Raw genomic sequence first — 22,912 nt, 5'->3', positions numbered from 1 at the left:
TTTCAATTAGTGGCTTCATGAATTCAGAAGAACTTACAGAAGTAGATCAGGAAATCATACTCCTACAAAACTTTTGTGAACTGTATTTTAGCCGAGTAAATATGCATGTGTAGATTTGCTAATGTGAAAATCTATTGAGTGCACTTTCCCTCCAACCACTTTTTTCCCAACCCTTGGAGAAGTTCTACTTTTGGCGTGGTTAGAAAGGTTGGAAATTTACTCCTCATTATGGGAAAAGATTTGAGAAGAGCTGGTGAAAATCCTTAAAACAATGCAAGTTAGTAGGTTTGCAGACTCAATAGCAATCCAGCCCTGGAACTATTACTTACTGCCTCCTCCAGCACCAGTATGTAGTTCTGCGGACAGGTAGATTTTTTTTTTTTTTAGAGGACAAGTAGATTAAAGAAGCAACCTGTCCCATGGACAAGTAGATATTTTATTAAATTCCACACCCCTGCTTATTCGTTCAATGCTTGTGGTGGCAGCACAATTTCAGCTATTTCTGATGAACCCATTGTATTCACTAGTATTTTATAAACTGTGCCAAGCTGGGATAAGGCAGTATACTGTTCAGAACAGCACAGAGATTAAAAGAAGAATTAGAAACAAACAACGTCTATTAGTATTTGGATGCAAAGATATTCCAACACCAGCTTTTATCACCTGTTTACTGACAAAATGTCACAGGCATGGCATTCGATGTGTGGCAAAGTCAGGAAGCATTCTTTTTTCTCTTTTTTTCCAGATTCAGCCAGGACGGGGGGGGGGGGGGGAGAAATCAGATGGGTCAAACCCTTGCATCTGTTGCAGTGTACTCAGCTTTTCTTTGATACTATTTACCTACTTCACCAGTGAGCAGACACAGATGACCATTTACTCATACTTGACACAATCACATTTGCTTCAGTTGCAACCACAAACAAAATTAAAATACCGCAGGTCATTGCATTATATTTCCATTTATAACTCTTCCCAAAGTATCTATATTAGATATTAAAGCCCAACCATTCTAACCCTGGCAATAGTCTTTTAGCTACTTCCCCTCTAGAGGATCTGCCGCCTCCTAAGAATTATAATAAAAGCCTGGGAATTTGGTTAGACCCCCATCTTACCCTGGAACATCATACCAAGAACATTTCTGCTGCCTGTTTTGGGTCATTAAGACTTTTGAGAAAGGTATTGGTAATACTTTCCACTTTGGCAAAAAGACTTATTGTACAAGCAATCATTTTGTCTCAACTCGACTATGGCAATAGTTTATTTCTTGGCTCCCACAAATACGTGGTCAGCAAGTTGCAGGTGGTTCAGAATGCAGCAGCGCATCTTCTGCTCGACATTCCAAGGCATACCTCAGTTAAATGGGCCTTGTCCACACTCCACTGGCTTCCGGTGGAACAGCGTATACATGTGTTAAAAGAACGAGTTACTTACCTTCGGTAACGACTTTTCTGGTGGATACATTAGCTACCTGTGGATTCCTCACCTAATGAATACTCCCATGGCGCCAGCATTAGACGGAAATCTTCTTACTAGTCTCTGCACGTCGACGAGGACGTCACTCTAGCCCACGCGACTCCGTCTGACGTCATACAGGCAATAAGAGGTCCTCGACGACGTGCGGACGTCAGTACCAATCATTTTTTACGTGCATGAGAATAACCAGGCAATGCAATGAAAGAGCAAGGCAACATCCCATTACATTGTAAAAATACACAACATTGCATGAATAACTGTAAATCTTTTATTTATATATATATATATATATATATATATATATAAAACTCTTTTTAAAAAAATATATACACATCAAGTATATACACAAAGATATATACATATATATAAATATAATATATATACACAACATCTATTGCACCCTCGAAGACCAAGAGGAGCGTACTCAAGGATTACTTGGTAAGACCAGAAAGGCAACGGGGAGGCGGGTGGGACCGTGAGGAATCCACAGGTAGCTAATGTATCCACCAGAAAAGTCGTTACCGAAGGTAAGTAACTCGTTCTTCTGATGGATACAACTACCTGTGGATTCCCCACCTAATGAATAGAGTCCCAAAGCAGTACCACGCCCGGCGGTGGGTGCCTAAATGGTCAAACCAAGAAATCCTGCAGCACTGACCGTGCAAAATGGCCGTCCCTTCTAACCTCAGAATCCAAACAGTAATGTTTTGCAAAAGTGTGAAGGGACGACCAAGTTGCGGCCTTGCAGATGTCGACCACAGGAACACCTCTGGCCAAGGCCGAAGTGGCCGACTTAGCTCTGGTGGAATGAGCTCCAATGCCCTCAGGAGGATCCTTCTTTGCCAAAGAGTAACAGATTTTAATGCAAAGAACAACCCACCTGAATAGTGTTCTCTTGTGGACTGCCTTTCCTCTTGCCCACGTATCCAATAAACAGCTGATCCTCCAGCCTGAAATCCTTTGTTCTATCAATAAAGAAGCTCAACGCTCTCTTTGGGTCCAGACGGTGCAGTCTTTCTTCCTCTTTGGAAGGATGAGGCGGAGGATAGAACGTGGACAAAGCAATTGCCTGAGCCAAATGGAAGGGTGAAACAACCTTCGGGAGGAAAGCAGCCTTGGTCCTCAACACCACCTTATCCCCATAAAAAGTTGTATAAGGGGGCTTTACTGATAAGGCCTGCAACTCACTCACTCTCCTTGCTGATGTTATAGCTATCAGGAAGACTGTTTTTAAAACCAAATACCTTAAGGGGCAAGAATGCATAGGTTCAAAAGGGGACCCCATAAGGAAAGTCAGGACCAAGGACAAATCCCATTGCGGCATAACGAATGGCTTTGGAGGATATTTATTTAGAAGACCTTTCAAGAATCTGATAACAATAGGGGATTTAAATAAAGATGGTTGGTCTGGAAGACATATGAAGGCTGACAAGGCCGATAAATAACCCTTAATGGTAGCCACTGCACAACCTTTCTGCGCTAGAGACAGAGCAAAAGACAAAACGTCCGATAGATGAGAATGCAAAGGATCAATCTGCCTCTCTCCACACCACGCAACAAATTTAGACCATCTATTAGCGTAGATAGATTTAGTGGAGTGTCGCCTGGCCGCTAATATAACATCCACTACCTCAGGCGGGAGAGAGAAGGAACTCAGGTTGCCCCGTTCAATCTCCAGGCATGTAGGTGCAGACTCTGGAGGTTGGGGTGTAGAACCTGCCCCTGCGACTGCGAGAGGAGGTCTGCCCTGAAAGGGAGACGGAGCGGAGGGCACATTGAGAGTTGGAGAAGGTCGGAGTACTATACCCTCCTTGGCCAATCCGGAGCTATTAGGATGACTAGAGCCCGGTCCTGGCGAATCTTCCTCAATACTCGAGGAATCAAGGGTATGTGAGGAAACGCGTAAAGCAACTGGCCGCACCAGGTTATTTGAAACGCGTCCCTCAACGCTCCCTGCATCGGATACTGGAGGCTGCAGAACAACGGACAATGCGCATTCTCTCGAGTGGCAAACAGATCTACCCGAGGAAACCCCCACCTCGGGAAGATTAAACGGACTTGATCTGGATGGAGACGCCACTCGTGGTCTGCCGAGAAATGGCGACTGAGACTGTCCGTACGCACGTTCAAGACTCCGGCCAGATGGTTTGCTATCAAGCAAATCTGATGGTCCTTTGCCCAGGACCATAGTCCAAGAGCTTCTCTGCAGAGAAGGTACGACCCAACTCCTCCCTGCTTGTTTATGTACCACATCGTGGTAGTATTGTCCATTAGGACCTGTACCGACTGACCACGAAGGGAAGGGAGGAAGGCCTTGAGAGCCAGACGTACAGCCCGTAACTCTAACAGATTGATGTGAAACATCTGTTCCTCTGGAGACACAAAGACCTTTGATCTCCAGATCCCCCAGATGAGCTCCCCACCCTAGAGTGGAAGCATCCGTTATGACTGTGGCCACTGGTGGCGACTGCTGGAACGGCTTTCCTTGTGAAAGATTGTTGCTTGCAATCCACCACTTCAAATCCACAGCAGCATCTCTGGAGATCTTGACAGTACCCTCTAGATCCCCTTTGTGTTGAGACCACTGCCTTCGGAGGCACCACTGAAGAGCCCTCATGTGCCAGCGAGCATGCGTGACCAACAGAATGCAGGAGGCAAACAGACCGAGCAGACGAAGGACCTTGAGGACTGGAACTACCGCTCCATTTTGAAACATTGGAACCAAATCCTGAATATCTTGAATCCGCTGAGGCGGAGGAAAGGCCCGACCCAATGTTGTATCCAGTACTGCCCCTATGAACAGGAGGCGCTGAGAGGGCTCTAGGTGAGATTTGGGCTCGTTCACCGAAAAACCCAGGTCGAACAACAACTGGGTTGTTGACTGCAGATGATGCGACACAAGCTCCGGGGACTTGGCTTTGATCAACCAGTCGTCCAAGTAAGGGAATACTGCTATCCCCTTCCTTCTGAGTTCTGCCGCAACCACCGACATCACCTTCGTGAAGACTCGAGGTGCTGAAGTAAGACCAAACGGAAGGACCGCAAACTGATAGTGTTGCGATCCCACCACAAACCGGAGATACTTCCTGTGTGACTTGAGTATCGGGATATGAAAGTAAGCATCCTGCAAGTCGACAGACACCATCCAGTCTTCCTTGTTCAACGCCAAAAGCACCTGTGCTAGGGTCAGCATCTTGAACTTTTCCTGCTTGAGGAACCAATTCAAGATCCTCCGGTCCAGAATTGGTCTCAAACGACCATCCTTCTTGGGAATCAGGAAATACCTTGAGTAATATCCTCGACCCCTTTCCTGCTCTGGGACCAACTCCACCGCGCCCTTGGAAAGGAGGGCTTGTACCTCCTGTTCTAGCAACAGGAGGTGTTCTTCTGAACAATAAGAAGGGCGGGGCGGGATGAGGGGCGGGAACTCCCGAAAGGGAAGGGTGTAGCCTTTTCCCACAATACTGAGAACCCAAGTGTCCGTTGTAACAGTCTTCCATTTGGTGAGAAAATGCTGTAATCTTCCCCCTACAGGAGAGGAGTGAGTGGGAAATGGTGGAAGCCTAAGGCTGCTTCCCCTGCTGCACCCCGCCAGAGGATGAGGAAGAGGCAGAGTGCTGCTGAGAGGCTCCTCTGGTGCGGACCCTACCTCTCCCCCTGAAAGATCTATAGGGATGGGAAGAGGCAGGTTGCTGATATCTCCCCCGAAAGGAAGAGGAGGAAGAGCCACGCCCAAATCCACGAAACCTCATGAAAAATCTGGAAGAGGCCGTGGAAGAAGGAGCTTGGAGCCCTAACGACTTAGCCGTGGCCCTGCTTTCCTTAAAACGTTCCAAGGCCGAATCAGCCTTGGCTCCAAACAGTTTGTCCCCATCAAACGGGAGATCCAACAATGTGGACTGTACATCTGCAGAAAAGCCCGAGTTACGGAGCCAGGCCTGTCTCCTTGCCACCACAGTTGTGCCCATTGCTCTGGCTACCGAGTCGGTGGTATCCAGTCCCGTCTGGATAATCTGGGTCGCAGCAGCCTGGGCATTTGAGACAAGATCCAAAAGACCCTGGGGAAGCTCTGTAAACGATGAGGAAATGTCATCCATCAGAGCATGAATATACCTCCCCAGGATACAGGTTGCATTGGTGGCTTTTAACGCCAGACTGCAGGACGAAAAAATCTTCTTGGACTGCGCCTCTAGTTTCTTTGAATCTCTGTCCCCAGGCACCGTCGGGAAAGAACCAGGCGCTGACTTGGATGAACAGGAGGCCTGCACCACCAAGCTCTCCGGCGTAGGGTGTCTAGATAGAAAACCAGGGTCAGTCGGAGCCGCCCGATACCTCCTGGCCACAGCTCTGTGAACTGCTGGGGAAGATGCCGGCCTCTTCCACACCTCTAACACCGGATCCAGCAGAGCGTCATTAAATGGCAACAGAGGCTCTGCCGCAGCTGAGGCCGGATGTAGCACCTCTGTTAAAAGGTTTTGTTTAGCCTCCACCACCGGCAAAGGCAGGTCCAAAAAACTAGCTGCCTTCCGTACCACTGCATGAAAGGAAGCAGCCTCCTCCGTATATTCCCCCGGGGACGAAAGATCCCACTCAGGGGAAGTGTCCAGCCCACTGGCCGACTCCAGTCCACGCAGCCCATCACCCGAGTCCTCTAGCTCTCCTTCCTCCAGGGCTCGTTGGTACTCCTGCTCTTCTAATACACGGAGAGCACGTCTCCTCGAATGAAGTCGTTGTTCAATACGCGGAGTCGACAATGCCTCCGCCGAAGATCGGCGCCGATCTTCAGAAGCCACTGATGCCGCGTCCGGCGCCACAGGTAACTTCGGCGCCGACGAAAGAGCAGCTGAAGCAGATGGACCCACCGGAGTCACAGGCCGAAATCCCGACGTCGACGGGATGGAAATCCCCAGGGCCAATCCTTCTGAAGCCACCGGAGCGGCCACCGGCGCCGACACTGGCGCCGAGCCCACGTTCCCAAAAGGGAGAAAGGGCATAAAGGGTGCCGGCCGAAGAGGCGCAGGATCACCCAAAGAAAAGGCCAAAGGCCCAGCCGGAGCACCCCCTGGAGCATCTGTTGGAAGATGGCATACATCGCATTCAAGAATGCGGAACTATCGGCTCCAGGGGTGGGAAAAGCCGGATACTGAGGTGCCTGTCTCGGAGGCGACCCCGACGCCGGCCTCGACGTCTGCGCCGGAGAAAACACCTGAGGCTCCAATACCTCAATCACCGACGCCTGTCCAGGTGAAGTTGGAGACGCCGGAGAGGGCAACGGCGTTTAAGGATGCGGCGTAACCGTGGGACTGATCTCCCATGTCCTTCGGCGCCGATCCGAAGACCTGGAACGAGTCTCCTTCGAATGACGCCGAGATTCTCTACGGCGCCGGGAGTCTCGATGACGCCGATGTCTTGGAGAAGAAGACTTCTTGTGATGCTTCTCCTTCGATTTTGCCATAAATAGCTTCGCCTCACGTTCTTTGAGGGCCTTTGGATTCATGTGCTGGCATGAATCACAAGTCGAGACGTCGTGGTCGGAGCTCAAACACCAAAGGCAATCGGAATGAGGATCAGTCACCGACATCTTGCCTCCACACTCACGACAAGGCTTAAATCCAGACTTTCTCTGCGACATTATTACCACAGCGAAAGACTACACAGCAAAAATACACTGTAACCACAAAAGTAACAGTTGCTCCCTCGAAGATAACCGTTTCGAATGCACGGAAAAAAGGGAACTGACGTCCGCACGTCGTCGAGGACCTCTTATTGCCTGTATGTCGTCAGACGGCGTCGCGTGGGCTAGAGTGACGTCCTCGTCGACGTGCAGAGACTAGTAAGAAGATTTCCGTCGAATGCTGGCGCCATGGGAGTATTCATTAGGTGAGGAATCCACAGGTAGTTGTATCCATCAGAAACTTTAGCTACCTTTTACAAACCCATCAGAGCTCTTAGATCCGCATCTACAGCCTTAGCTGTACTTCCAAAAATTAAAAAAGCTAGATGGAATATCGGGGAGCCAAACTATGGAACTCCCTCCCCCTTAATATTCGACTAATTAGCCATGAACTGAACTTTCGAAAAGCAATTAAAACCTGGCTTTTTAAACTCTAGTTCCCAGCTCTGGTTCCTGTTGTGGTCCTTTAGCGCTGTGAGGCCTTTGGGTAGTCAGGCGCTTTACAAGTTCAAATAACATAACCAGCTACTTCCTCAATCTGCCAGTGCACCCAACAGCTAACCTTTTCACTCTCCTAATGTCACTTGACCTCCTTCTCGTGCCCTGCTCCCCCACCCTCCCCTCACCGCCTGCCAAAAGCACCCAGCAAAAGTCACCACTTGCTAAGAACAGCAGTAACACCATCACGTCACCCCTGAATCTAACCAGTTTGCCAAACCAGCAACACACTTTATGCCGGCATTAACAAAAACCTCCAAACAAGACTAAAGAGAATACAGAACGCCATGGAAATACCTATCCTGGACATCCCCCGCCACAGCCACATTTCTGCCCACCTGAGACCTACACTGGCTCCCCGTCAACAAACGCATCACTTTCAAAGGCCTGGCACATGCTTACAAGGCCCTTCACAATATCAGACCTTCCTACCTAAACCACCGCCTCTCCTTCTACACACACCCCCAGGCAACTCCGCTCTATTCAACTGGCCCTCGTAACCATCTCTAGGATCTGACCGGAGGAAGATCATTCTCCTACCTCGCAGACCAAACCTGGAATACGCTGCTATTTCACCTCAGGCAGTCCCTCTTGCTGGCTCAGTTCAGGAAGAACCTCAACACCTGGCTCTTTGACTGAACCACGTCCCCGAATCAGTACCTTGAGACCTCCTCAGGTGATAAATGGGGATATACAAATATCTGATTGATTGAACCAGTGGAAACCAGACTACCGGCACACAGTGTTGCACCATGGAACACACAGATCACTGCCTGGCTCCTTCTAGCTCCTTGTTGAAAACAACTACATAACGCTGCTCACATGGAGCTCAAATTGTGTATTTCAAGACTGAAGTTAGCACGGAAAGAAAGCTAACTGCATTTCATGATGGAATTGTACCATGAAAAAGGACATCTAGAGTGAGGAGGCCAAGGCAAAGAAGAGACCGACGAGTCCACAGGGGGCCTGCTACCAATATACAAATTACTGTGGCTCTTTAACGAACTCCAGACATGTAGTGTTTTAATTACATTTTTAGACCCAAAAGCAAGTTCTTGTGGCTTCATCAAGTCTAGTCTAAACAGGCATTTTGAATGCACATGACACTTTTGAAAGAATGGTTTCACATTTTCTGTGTACTCGAAAGATTCCACTGGATATAAAGTACCACTACAAGCTGGCCTTGAGGATCCTAGGTCAGATACTGGATCATGTATTGTATTTTCTGTGGACAAATTTCTAGAATCAGTTTCGCTTATTCGTCCAAATTTGCAAAACAGATGGCAGTTGTTCCTGATGTGCACAAGAATTAATTAACTATTTAGATACAAATACTTATCTTGTTAAATAGCCTATACAACAGTGACATCTAACAATGAACCTTTGCACATCTAATCATTATGGCCAATGAAGAACTATTCATGCTAGCTGAAAGATCTATTTGTTTTATTTTAATTAATCGTTTAAGTATTTTTATGCATCAGTTTTTAAAACCGTTTACTGAATTAATATTTTATATTTGATTATATTGCATTTCATAATCATGGTAGCAATTTTTGCACAAGGCCTGGAATTCGTTAATATTTTGTGATCCACGCTACCTGAGAATGTTCTTGTGAAATGGGATTTGAGCAATGTGAAGTATTTTTGCATTTTTATGTTTTCTGTTACTTTTATGGTCTTTGACCAAAATAAAGTAAATGAAATTGAACAATGAAGTTGACTTTGACGACAGAAAACAAGTGACTGTCTTTGCAGGCACTGACTGGGTCCTTCTAAGTCTGACTGTGCATCATAGCCATTAACATGCGTAACAGGACATTGAGTTGTGATGCACTCTGCACGGCCACCAACATCAACTGTGTGAAAGAATCGCTGGATCCTGGTCAAGACTTCACAGTTAAATAAGCCTTTTTTGTAGGGGGTGAGGTGGTCAGTCTATAGGAATCTAGAAACCATCTTACCTCAACTGCAGGATACAATTTCTATGGGGGAATCACAGGAGGCTTATTCTCCTTTTACAAGGCAAGAAAGACTGGCTGTCTTTGGCTAAAAACCCACATACAAACTTCAAAAAATGGTATAGCAAAACATAAAAGAAAATAAAGTGCAACAGCTCTTTTAAGACACAAACAGAGGAAGAGTGCCAAACCACTACATGCGTGTTAATGTGCTAGGCTCCAGCAATTCTATAGAACAGCTCCATCAAAACTCTTAGTCTGCATGTGTGACGAAGTGCAAGAGTCAGAAGAAATATGTTTGTTGTAGCTGAATGCCGCCAACCATAGTCTGGGCAGTGTTAGCGCACTCTCAAACTGTGCATCTTCCTGTAAGCAACTGGTCGTCCATCTACAGAGTCTTGTGCTTGATTGTAAGAGTTTAGAAGACAATATATTCAATGTGCCATTCATTAATGGTTCATATAAAATGGTGCGAAGATAAACTGTTTAACATGACAACTTCTTTGTGTAGTCTTTCATTAAGAGTGAGTATATGGTACCTGAAAGTCTTACGCATTGGACGCAAGGTACTTCATTGTGTTCAGCCGGAGCAAAAAGAGTCCTCAGTACTTCACAGTCTATAAAGGTAACTGTGATGCAATTTTGCGTGCATGGCGGGATGTATACTATATTTATCAAAGTAGTCTGTCGTAGAGCTGTTTCAGAATATAAACTGTAAATCTGGCACAGACGAAGAACAGACTGAGGCACAAGCCCTTTTGTGAATATGAAGGCAACAGAGACTTCCAGAAGCCATGATGATCTGAGCCTAGAACTTACTAGCAAAATAAAAATGTTCAAAATCTGGACAAATGTAGCACAGCTGTACCCGACCAGAAACCAAGACCCAAACAAAAAAAAACAAAAAAAAAAAAAGATCACCTGGATAGGATGTCTAGTTAAGGATATATGAAGACAAACTTCATAGACAGTGCTTTTTTCCACTGACAGCGTAAGTTCCCATATCACACCTAAGCCAATGTTCTCAAGAGCTTTACTTGGACATTCCAAAACACAGAAAGAACCACAACTATGATCTTCAGCTGTGGATATCAAAATCTATTGCAGAAAAATTGTGATACACCCGCGCCTTGGAAGAAGGGTGTTGTCTAAGTGGCCTACTATGCTGCTTGTTCTAAGCCAACAGAACAGCTTAGTGAGTTGAGGACACACTGCTGAAACTTGCCGAGCCAATATAGAGTGAACAGCAACAATTTCAAAGTGCTCTTGCGCCTCCCTTTGAATTTAGTCGCCTTGCACAGAAATCCACACCTTTGCACCGCATTGTCTCCTCTTGATCTGCTGCAAAGCCTGTAGATCGGCCATCCAGTGTCAAGCAGAGATGATTCAACATGTTCTGTTTATCTTTGTTAGTTACTGCTGTGCACAAGCCAATGTGAGTTAACGTAACCACTTCATGTCTAACTCAAAACCTCGGATCTGCTGGAAGGGTACATGCCCTGGTGGCCCTTACCTCTTTTGGTCTGGCAGCTCCTGTTTGTTTGCCCATCCTGTACCGTCTTTGGGAACGAGAATTATGTTGGGGTTGTTTCCTTTGTTTTCAGACTTCAAGCTTGGCAGGTTTGCAGGGGGAGGCATACGCCTAGCAGCAGCAACTTTCCCAAGACTCTGTAAGCCATGTCTAGGAATAACTGGAGATGGAACATTGAGTGAGAAAACAACAAAAACAAAACAATGGGACAGCGAACAATTATAATTAAGGCTCCCAGTTTTCTGCTGATTTTTACAGATAAATACAGACAGAAAACAGTGTGTTTCCTGTCTGTATTTATTTTTAAAAGCGGAAAAATACCGAAAATTGTGCTTCTTGTGAGCAACTTTCATGCTGTTCTTCATGAATTCCAGGCCAACAGCTGAGCAGCTAAAGAACATGGGGAGTTAAAAAAAAAAATAGGATGAGATTTCCTTAAATACAAATATATTTTTTCATATATTTGAATATAATGCTAATTGCATCTGGCCGCTTAAGTTGCCGAAACACGATGGGCATCTAATTATGAGACGGGCATCTAATTATGAGAGCATGTTTATCAGTTAAATAAATGTGGAATTACACCATTTTAGAACTCCTTTAATTCTCAAAATACAAAATAAATGGTATTTGATAAGTATCAAAAAGATGGCCCAAAAATAAATATGGATAAATGCAGACGGAAATGTTTAAAAAAAAAAACTGGAGGCCCTAATTATAATTCAAATGAAATTAAGTTGCCCATGCAGGGTGGTCTTTTTAATTAAAAAAATAAATAAATAAAGTCATATTGTTAGGCTTCCCCCACTTACAGAGAAGCTATAAGGAGGCAGATTGCCTGAGACAGCAAACATTTCACAGATTACAAGCAGAGGTCTGGTTCAGAAAGCCAGGCGCGAGCTTATAACACCTGGGAGCCAATCGTAAACGGAGCAATATGGAGGCAGCGAACCAGTGGGGCATGTGTGAACAGAGGAACCTGCAGTGACCCACTAATGACAATTTACATGGTCCACATATGGACTCTAAGCCTGGCGCATTCGTATTAGAGGCCATAGGATGAAAGTGGCTGCGGACAGAAGTGGCCGCACTTCTTGAGCCTTACCTGAGGTTCGGATAGCTTCTATTGACTTCCCTCTATACTTGTCGAACAAATTGAGAGACGAGTACTTGCTTTTCCCATCCTTTCCCTTTGTTATTTGCCCCAAACGATCGGACATTGCGATGAAATGTCATCGAGTAGGAAACTTTTCTTTGCACCTTTCCCGATGTCCCTAAAAGTTAAAAAAAAAAAAAAAAAAAAAAAAAAATTCATACCATGACCGAGAAAAAACTACAAGTTGAAACAAACAGTGTAAGGCACCCTGGACATGCATCACTAAAGAAAAGGTAAGGAGCCTCACACAGCGAAGGACTCACTTCCATGTGGATGCTGCACCCACAGGAGCAATATTTTTGTAAAATAGGTTTAGGACGATATTTCTGCCATACCATGTTTTGCTATCGATACTCTGACATATAACCCATCCAAGGTGCAGACACACCTCATGCTGACAGCACAAACCGGATCAAAACTCAACCACCTCGATCCTGCTCCACAAAAGCCTTTTAAGCTCATGGTAAACAAGATTATTTACTGAACTCTAACTCACCGAACCCATTGTTAGGGGCAACAAGAAAGTATTAAATTAGTAAAACGAATAAATATATATGCTAAATTTGCACTTCACCATTTAAAAAACACCGGTAAAAACCAAAGGCCTATAGAGGATAGATTTGAATCACATACGAGTAACTAGAAAGAGTGGCTGATTCAGGTATTGTGATTCTTCACTAAGTGAGACGCTTACGGTGAAGCAAGTAGGGCCAGTGATGGAGCCATGGGTTCAGAGCTTGCCTCTTTGTAAGGACCTGCACTATCTCAATGACTAAGCCCAATCAAGCCGGAATACATCAGAAGTTGGGCGAGGACCTATTCAGAGGGGACGTGGGCTAGCAGTTTGGCCTAAAACACCTGTGGAAGCAAGGCCAATAGTAATGGACATGGGTTTGGCTCAGCCACAATGATCAATTAACTAAAACCAAAATGAAATGCTCCCAAGTGTAATTACAAGTGGTTCAGATTCCACCCACCACATTTTTGCTATATATAAAGAAATAGACTGACCTCTCAATCTCCGCCACAGTGAGACTGTTGGCCACTAATACGGTCAAAATAAAACCCAGCAACAAATTCTGCCCTGCACGCTTACTGCTGGTTGTCAGCCAGTCTTTAATCTCAACTGGACCAAAATGTTACACGTCAAACCCCAGAGCACAAGGAACATGAACCACTGCCATCAATGAAAGAGTTGTATTCCCTGCACTTGCGGGATCAAAACAGATCTAGGATCCCCAGTAGATTTACAGAATGGCTCTTAAAGAACAGGTCATATAATACAACAAATAACTGGAATCAGCCCTCACTTCGATATTATCCGACATTCACGACCTTCATGAACTGATTTTACATCCAAAGATATAGTCCTCTTCTCACTGGCCTCTCCAACACCAGGCGCGTTAAAATGAGTACCGGATGCCACAACTGGCCTATTAAGGGTCAGACGTGGGACCCCATCATATTACCCTCAACCTCACAAGACCAACACTGCTTTCGGTCTCAAGTCTAACACACTTTGGCATCATTTCCACGAAGGCAGCCATACTATACAGAAGGCCCTTTACTTTTCCATTAAATGGCACGAAACGGTGGGGATTCGAGCCTTTCAAGAAGACCCCTTAACAGGAGTCCAAAAATGGGAAATTTCAAGACAAACAGTTAGCTCGGCCAGGTTAAAATGTCACTGAGAAAGAGGCTATAAAGGAGTTTTGGAAATAAATGTTTCAGATGCCAATTACACAGGACGAGGAGCAGAGGGCGATAATCAGAAGACTCGCACTATTGGCTCAATCTCATCGTCACCCGGGTCTGGACTGCATCCATTACACCACTCTGAGTTCTGACCGGTACAACCACAGAGCATCTCTCAAAGACTTGTTCAACTGCTTCAAAAGCTAAGCAACCCATCTCCTGACAAGATCAAACCCTACATCTGAGCGTCCTTTTCTTTAGTCACACTCTGCGAGTCCCTGCTGAAACAAGAGACTGAGTGCACCAGGTAAGTATTCTGGGCGCACAACCGGCTCTCAATTCACATCCAGTTTTCAAATTCTGGAAAGCGATCACCTTAAGTCTTGTTCTTGGACACTGCAGGGTGCTTCCAAGAACATTCCACCCCAACAGGTCCAATAGCAGCTTTCCGGCTTCCGAAAGACATGCACGAGAGCTGGTGCACTGTAATACGCCATTCTACGATTAGGGAGGGCAACAAGGACACCCTTTTGCATGTGAAAAGAAACTATAGAAAGAGCCCCATCCATCGCATTATTTTCAAGAAGATCCACCATCACAGCTTTTACTTTGAAGACTAGATTCGACTGACCCAGGAAAGGTGTTCAGGACAACGACCGATGAAAGGCACAATACCAGCACTCGCTCTGGCAAAGAAATGTAGGAATTTTTTGCTTCCCTGAGAATAGATGCAGGAAGTTGGCTCTGTATGCACTATTTCAAAGTAAGGAATAGTATGCACAGAGTCCAAGGGTTCCCCTTAGAGGTAAGATAATGGCAAAAAGAGATAATACTAATGCTCTATTTTGTGGTAGTGTGGTCGAGCAGTAGACTTAAAGGAGTAGTGTTAAGCATTTGTTGTACACACACACAGGCAATAAATGAGGAACACACACCCAGAGAATTCCAGGCCAATAGGTTTTTGTATAGAAAAATATATTTTCTTAGTTTATTTTAAGAACCACAGGTTCAAATTTTACATGTAATACTTTAAATGAAAGGTATTGCAGGTAGGTACTTTAGGAACTTTGAATAATCAAAATAGCATATACAGTCTTCACATAAATCACATATAGCTATTTTAAAACTAGACAGTGCAATTTTAACAGTTCCTAGGGGGAGTAAGAGTTTGTTAGTTTTTGCAGGTAAGTAAACCACCTACGGGGTTCAAGTTTGGGTCCAAGGTAGCCCACCGTTGGGGGTTCAGAGCAACCCCAAAGTTACCACACCAGCAGCTCAGGGCCGGTCAGGTGCAGAGGTCAAAATGGTGCCCAAAACACATAGGCTTCAATGGAGAAGGGGGCTCCCCGGTTCCAGTCTGCCAGCAGGTAAGTACCCGCGTCTTCGGAGGGCAGACCAGGGGGGTTTTGTAGGGCACCGGGGGGGGGGGGGGGGGGGGGGGGAGTACACAAGTTAGCACAGAAAGTACACCCTCAGCAGCACGGGGCGGCTGGGTGCAGTGTGCAAACATGCGTCAGGTTTGTCGTTGAAATCAATGGGAGACCAAGGGGTCTCTTCAGCGATGCAGGCAGGCAAGGGGGGGGGGCTCATCGGGGTAGCCACCACCTGGGCAAGGGAGAGGGCCTCCTGGGGGTCACTCCTGCACTGGAGTTCGGATCCTTCAGGTCCTGGGGGCTGTGGGTGCAGAGTCTTTACCAGGCGTCGGGATCTGGAAAGCAGGCAGTCGCGGTCAGGGGAGCCTCGGGATTCCCTCTGCAGGCGTCGCTGTGGGGGCTCGGGGGGGGCTCGGGCAACTCTGGCTACTCACACTCTCGTAGTCGCCGGGGAGTCCTCCCTGAAGTGTTGTTTCTCCACAAGTTGAGCCGGGGGCGTCGGGTGCAGAGTAGCAAGTCTCACGCTTCCGGCGGGAAACGCAGTGGTCTTGAAGTTGCTTCTTTGAAACAAAGTTGCAGTCTTGGGTGAACAGAGCCGCTGTCCTCAGGAGTTTCTTGGTCCTTCTAGAGCAGGGCAGTCCTCTGAGGATTCAGAGGTCGCTGGTCCCTGGGGAAAGCGTCGCTGGAGCAGTGTCTTTAGAAGTGGGGAGACAGGCCGGTAGAGCTGGGGCCAAAGCAGTTGGTGTCTCCGTCTTCTCTGCAGGGTTTTTCAGCTTAGCAGTCCTCTTCTTCTTAGGTTGCAGGAATCTAGTTTTCTAGGTTCTGGGGAGCCCCTAAATACTGAATTTAGGGGTGTGTTTAGGTCTGGGAGGGCAGTAGCCAATGGCTACTGTCCTTGAGGGTGGCTACACCCTCTTTGTGCCTCCTCCCTGAGGGTAGGGGGGCACACCCCTAATCCTATTGGGGGAATCCTCCATCTGCAAGATGGAGGATTTCTAAAAGTCAGACTCACCTCAGCTCAGGACACCTTAGGGGCTGTCCTGACTGGCCAGTGACTCCTCCTTGTTTTTCTCATTATCTCTCCTGGACTTGCCGCCAAAAGTGGGGGCTGTGTCCAGGGGGCGGGCATCTCCACCAGCTGGAGTGCCCTGGGGCACTGTAACACGAAGCCTGAGCCTTTGAGGCTCACTGCTAGGTGTTACAGTTCCTGCAGGGCGGAGGTGTGAAGCACCTCCACCCAGAGCAGGCTTTTGTTTCTGTCCTCAAAGAGCACAAAGGCCCTCACCACATGGGGTCAGAAACTCGTCTCTCAGCAGCAGGCTGGCACAGACCAGTCAGTCCTGCACTGAACAATTGGGTAAAATACAGGGGGCATCTCTAAGATGCCCTCTGTGTGCATTTTTTCATAAATCCAACACTAGCATCAGTGTGGGTTTATTATCTGAGAAGTTTGATACCAAACTTCCCAGTATTCAGTGTAGCCATTATGGAGCTGTGGAGTTCGTTTTTGACAGACCCCCAGACCATATACTCTTATGGCTACCCTGCACTTACAATGTCTAAGGTTTTGCTTAGACACTGTAGGGGCATAGTGCTCATGCACTTATGCCCTCACCTGTGGTATAGTGCACCCTGCCTTAGGGCTGTAAGGCCTGTTAGAGGGGTGACTTACCTATGCCATAGGCAGTGTGAGGTTGGCATGGCATCCTGAGGGGAGTGCCATGTCGACTTAGTCATTTTCTCCCCACCAGCACACACAAGCTGGCAAGCAGTGTGTCTGTGCTGAGTGAGGGGTCTCCAGGGTGGCATAAGACATGCTGCAGCCCTTTGAGACCTTCCCTGGCATCAGGGCCCTTGGTACCAGGGGTACCAGTTACAAGGGACTTACCTGGGTGCCAGGGTTGTGCCAATTGTGGAAACAATGGTACATTTTAGGTGAAAGAACACTGGTGCTGGGGCCTGGTTAGCAGGGTCCCAGCACACTTCTCAGTCAAGTCAGCATCAGTATCAGGCAAGAAGTGGGGGGTAACTGCAACAGGGAGCCATTTCTTTACAATAGAGTTTTGTAACTATCAAGGTTTCTCTCTATACTACTTTAACAAAGGCTTCACTTATCTGCACCTAAAGCTAACCAGCCCCTAATTCTATAATCATGTTACGTGTGAGGGTCCTGCTGTATAAAAAGACAAGACGACACCTGCTCTAGAGGAGGCTCTCATGCCCCCGAACACATACAATCTCCCTTCCACTATAGGAAGCTCTACACTGGCGGACAGCATTACCCCACTCAGAAGAAAAAGACTTTCTGGCAAGGAACTCAGGTGAAGATGGTTTAGGACGGTACTAATTGACAATGACATGTCTAACTGTTGACCCAGTCCTCCCAGTAAGCTGAATATTATGCCCAGTGTAAAAGAAAGCACTTTACTGCAGATGTACTTTCCAAAGCTAAGAGAGAATGTCAGAGTTGACGGGAGAAGGAAAGCCCTCAGGGTTAATGCCTTTCTCTCCACACAGTTTTTAGCCAGATTCTGTAAAAAGCACTGCTGGAATAGTCAATTTGATGCTTGTTCCTCGGCCTGCTGGGGTGGCCGATCTCCAAAGAAGCCTTTTACAGCCTGATGAACAGAATCAAGAGGGTGCTCGCCAAGGATGGGAGTGCACCCACCCCAGAGACGTTTGCTTGTTCGGAGAACAATTCTCCAATTAGAACCATATTAACATGGAGTGAAATTACAAATGACTCGTTTGACTACCACGTGGTTTGAGAGGCAAGAACCTGAGGGAAGGCAGAGGAGGATAAGCTGTGGATCTGCAGGACTGTGGCACTGAAGCAGCAATGCCGTGGCACTCCTCAGTGGTATTAGAACCTGCGGGTACGGGGGGGTGGGGGGGAGTCAGCAAAGTACGAAGGAAAGATCTGCTCCCTGCATTAACCTACTTAGGTCTCGGACAACAATATCGCCTTACTTCGAACTCAAGATCTGAAAGAATTCAGACGTGCATGCCGTTTCTAAGCAAGGGGATTACATCTCTGTACACTTCCAGCACCTGTCAAAGTCCATACTAATGCAATTGATCTGCAAAATGGTCGACAATAAAAACCACACGGCATCAAAAAGTCAGAGACTTCAGTCTTTCGCTCATCTCCTCTCCAATGCAGAAACAGGAGACAGGATCAAAGTACACCCTAGTCAACACCCAAAAAGTGCACCTCAGACGATTCAGACCATGCACAACTCTCAGAAAGCATGGTACCTGTTGGCGCATCGCCATGGGTATGAAGCACGAAAGTCAACCCAGGCTGAGCCGTCTCAGCAAACAGGGGTGCAGACAAAGAGCGGAAGGTGCCACGAAGCAGCAGATACACATGCCCTTGAGTAAAGAGTCTGCTCACTTAAGAATTATCTGTCGCAACCACCCAGAGGGGATGTCAAGCAGCAGAATAGAAAATGAACTGCATGAAAAGTCACATTGAAATTAACAGTTCAGTTAATCTAATGAACTTATGAGATAAGTCTCAGCTGTATTCTATGCACTTGGGCTGCAGCTTGGCAACTTGTCGCTCCCTGGGCACCACTGTTGTTGGAAGTGCGATGGCAACCTCTCCCCAGCTGCTGCCCTGCACCGGGCTCAGACACAGCAGGTTCCATGGCATGAGCTCTTTAATTAAACTTAGCTTGTACAACAAATAGAGATCCGTTTTATGGCTAAGCCTTTTGTGAAGAGTACCTAAATAGTACTGAAATCCGACATATCGCATTAAAGCACTCCCGTCACTACCTGGCTGAAGGCGCATGGAGCAGGGTACCTTACTCACCTACAAGGTACTGTTGTGTAGCCATTTTAGTCATAGCTCCATGCACGTTATTTTAACACACTAGGCCGCTGTGCACTTTAACGTAGATATATTTTATTCAGCGTGGTTTTATTGTTAGAATAACCAGTTTTACGGTCTTGTTTTATTTCCATCTAACTGTTTTTGCCTAGGCCAGCACTCGGTTCTCAAACAAGAGATTCTTGATCACTCTGTGCTTTTTCCAAGGCTACAGCACGGTACATTGCCGGTGAACGTGGTAGAAGTTTAGTCTCCACCATTCGTAGAAAATACATCTCTTTACGTAGGGACACTTTCTCAGAATATCAGCTGGGTTACAATAAAAACACTTCCTTGTCCCTTATACATTAGAGGGAGATTCCAGCCAGAGAACCACAGCTCTATGCTGATTGCTTCGCTACAGATGCTAACGCAGACCGCAGGCCTTTGGTCAGGTATGGTGGTTGATGTCTACCCACGGGAACCTGAAGGGCAGAATTAGAGCTTAACATTCTAGGTAGGGATTAGCCCATTGACAATAGTGACAACACGATAGCGTTATTCTTATGCTTCACTCTTCTCATCACAATTTTAATACTGTCCTGTTGTGTCCTGGTTATTGCAGCTCACGCCTGGATATCTAAGAAGCAGTCGTTTTATTAAAACTTATTTTTTAAACATATACTGCTTCTGTTTGTTATTTATATGAGACTGGATTGTAAATGAGAGAAACGGATGAGACCTGAGTGACCACAACTTCCCTGAGAAGCCACGTAGGTCATGCGCTTGGTTGCCCAATCATCACTATCCTTGGGTAGAGATGAGGCACTGCTAGTTGGCCGGAGCAAAACCCGGATTGGAGGGACAGGTGTTACCCACAGTGGGTAAGACTTAGGGGGTCATTCTGGCAGGAGCCGCCAGAATACCGCTGCGCGGTCACAAGACCGCTGCGGGTATTCTGAGTTTCCCGCTGGGCTGGTGGGCGACCGCCAGAAGGCCGCCCGCCAGCCCAGCGGGAAACACCCTTCCACAAGGATGGCGGCTCCGAATGGAGCCGGCGGAGTGGAAGGGGTGCGACGGGTGCAGTTGCACCCGTCGCGATTTTCAGTGTCTGCATGGCAGACACTGAAAATCATGGTGGGGCCCTGTTACGGGGGCCCCTGCAGTGCCCATGCCATTGGCATGGGCACTGCAGGGGCCCCCAGGGGCCCCACGACACCCCATACCGCCATCCTGTTCCTGGCGGCCAAAACCGCCAGGAACAGGATGGCGGTCGGAATTCCCAGGGCGGCGCAGCAAGCTGCGCCGCCATGGAGGATTCCCCAGGGCAGCGGAAAACTGGCGGTACACCACCGGTTTTCTGTTTCTGACCGCGGCTGTACCGCCGCGGTCAGAATGCCCTTGGGAGCACCGCCAGCCTGTTGGCGGTGCTCCCGCGGTCCCCGGCCCTGGCGGTCCATGACCGCCAGGGTCGGAATGACCGCCTTAGTCTCCCACACCGTGGGTGATTCTGCTGCTCAAAATCCAGTAGTCTCATTAGAATAATGAGAGCCTACGAGACAGTACATAAGTAGGATTCCTGGTGGTACCACCCTAAGTCTACTACTAGGAGAACTTCTTGTTTTGCTGTAGTCTCCATGCTGCGGACATAGGCCCTGCTTGAGTTGCATTCCCTAATTTTGAAGTAAGATTAGTGGACAGTAACTCTTATGGTCATGTTGTCCACTACTGGTGTCCTGTGACCATCGTGCAGGGATTCCCACTTTTAGCACCTAACTCTCAGGATAGAAGACTTACTACAGGAGGTGGTGAAAGGTTAGAATCTCAAGAAGGATAAAACTAAGTAACCAGTAATAATTTTTAATTAGTCAGTTCTAAATACTTTCAAGAACATGCCTATTAAAGAGGAGTAAATTATAGCACACATTTTGTAGGAGCCTACACTGAAGACTTTAGTATCCTTACGTGCAAGGGAGCAAATATTACTACCGCCCTGCGCCAGAAGAGTTTAACATGGGGACTAGTGGCAAAAGTTCTACAATTGGGTCTCTTTTCAGCTGAGTGCAGGAGCATTCAGCCTGACTGACGTAAGAAGAGCTACAGACAAATGCTTTCATTAGATGACGCAGCCTTTGGCACCAATGAATGCAGTAGAATGAACGCTCAGCTTCTAAATGTAAGAGTGCCTAGCCCAAACCCCAGCACTCGAGCAGCCCATCCTCTTTTTGGGAGTTCTTGGCATTTCCTCACGAATTTAGGGTGGCCAGATAGCCGTCTGCTAGTATCTACTAGGTTTCAAAGCCTCTATATACCAAAGCCCATAGTGCACTGGTCTCTGCTGGGGACAAACAGCAGACGAGTTGACTAGCTGTCGCTATACGTCCTAAAGATATTTTAACTGCTAGGGCCTGCAGCCTAAAATCTGCTGCTCGCAGTCGAGTGTTCAGTCCAAACAGGGATAAAGGTGATCGCGAATACCCAGGAAGAGCCTCCGCGTGGACACCAGCGCGACAATTCAAACTGCTCTGGATTCAGGGACTCCATTTCTTGGACAAAGAGGAGCATCACAGGTCTACAAGAGATCCGGGATTCTAGAAACCTGGTGGCACCAGAGGCAGGTGGGTGTGCTCGTCAGCCAGAGGCAGCATGGAACCAAAAAGTAAAATCTTCCAAAAACAGAACTGTAATGTGCCAGGTCAACAGACCCACTTCAGGTTAAATACACAAAGGGAACAGATCGGTGATAACTTTAAACAAGGCAACTGTGCCCATGAATGAGACGGGGAGCCACATCTCACACACCTATCCATTGATGGGAGAATACTGGAATGGGGACAGGATAACCGGTCTCACACCGGATCATCGCAAAGTGGCTGCAAAAAAGCTTTCCGTGAGAACCAGGTCTGAACTCTTCCAGGATATCAGTTTACTTCTGGCCAGACACAGCACAAAACCGGCCTGTCCGACCACAAAGACCACGCTCTCCAAGGATAGAGCCGCAGAGGAGGGCACTGTGGGGAGAGGATCCGCTGCCAAAGCCCCGGACTAAACGCAGCGTTACCGCGACGGGGGAAGGATGTAAAACGTTGAGGCCATTTCAGAACAAAAGGACTGGGATGACTTTCTTGTGAACAGATGTTCAAAAATGCGATTAATAAACAGCACTCAATTAAAATAAAAAATACCCGAGAGGGAGCATTTTCTGTCTTCAATTTTCACTACTCGGAGATCTTTTATGGGATGGGCAAAGTGGGCTCTGGCCGAGGACCCCAGCCTTCCCAAGGGGGCTGCTAAAGCCAGCTGTCTGTATAACGTCTTGCCCTGAAGACCAGGCATAATTATTGAACAGATTGTTTTAAATACAATTTTTCTTTAATTTATTTTAATGTGATGATGTATGATGGTCTATTAGACATTTTGCAGAGAAATGTGTATTTTTCATGCAACATCTATTAAAAAAATAAATAAAAAATAATTCGATCGCAATAGAACCTTACATGAGGAATGCGAAAGGGGGGAGGAGGGGGGCACAGAATATTTGCAGTAATATCAGTGAGCTGCTGCTGTTTCACAATATTTGAAAACGCATCACTATCAATGAATATGACATGTAAAGATTTGAAATTTGGACAGCCCACGCACCGTCCGTCGCCTGGTCAAAGAGGGCTTGAAAGGGAAGAAATTGCATCAGAAATTCAGAGCCGTTCTGAACACGGCCCCCCAAAAGCCTCAAG

General features: G+C 46.9%; 1 protein-coding gene across 6 annotated transcripts in view; it reads right to left on the bottom strand.

The window, feature by feature from the left end:
- PRRC2B (proline rich coiled-coil 2B) overlaps positions 1–22,912 on the bottom strand; it is a 635,269-nt gene that overhangs the window by 572,211 nt on the left and 40,146 nt on the right. For all 6 annotated transcript variants that reach the window (XM_069237079.1, XM_069237080.1, XM_069237081.1 and 3 more), the window contains exons 2-3: positions 12,243–12,411; positions 11,120–11,297 (exon numbers count right to left, since the gene is read on the bottom strand). In XM_069237079.1, the coding sequence (XP_069093180.1) occupies positions 11,120–11,297; positions 12,243–12,357 (293 nt within the window). In that variant the 5' untranslated portion in view covers positions 12,358–12,411. The remainder of the gene's footprint in view (positions 1–11,119; positions 11,298–12,242; positions 12,412–22,912) is intronic.

This window comes from Pleurodeles waltl, chromosome 6 (genome assembly GCF_031143425.1).
Source record: "Pleurodeles waltl isolate 20211129_DDA chromosome 6, aPleWal1.hap1.20221129, whole genome shotgun sequence".
NCBI classification, from domain to species: Eukaryota; Metazoa; Chordata; class Amphibia; order Caudata; family Salamandridae; genus Pleurodeles; species Pleurodeles waltl.
Note: the sequence above shows the minus strand (reverse complement) of the source record. Positions and strands in the feature narration are given on the sequence as shown.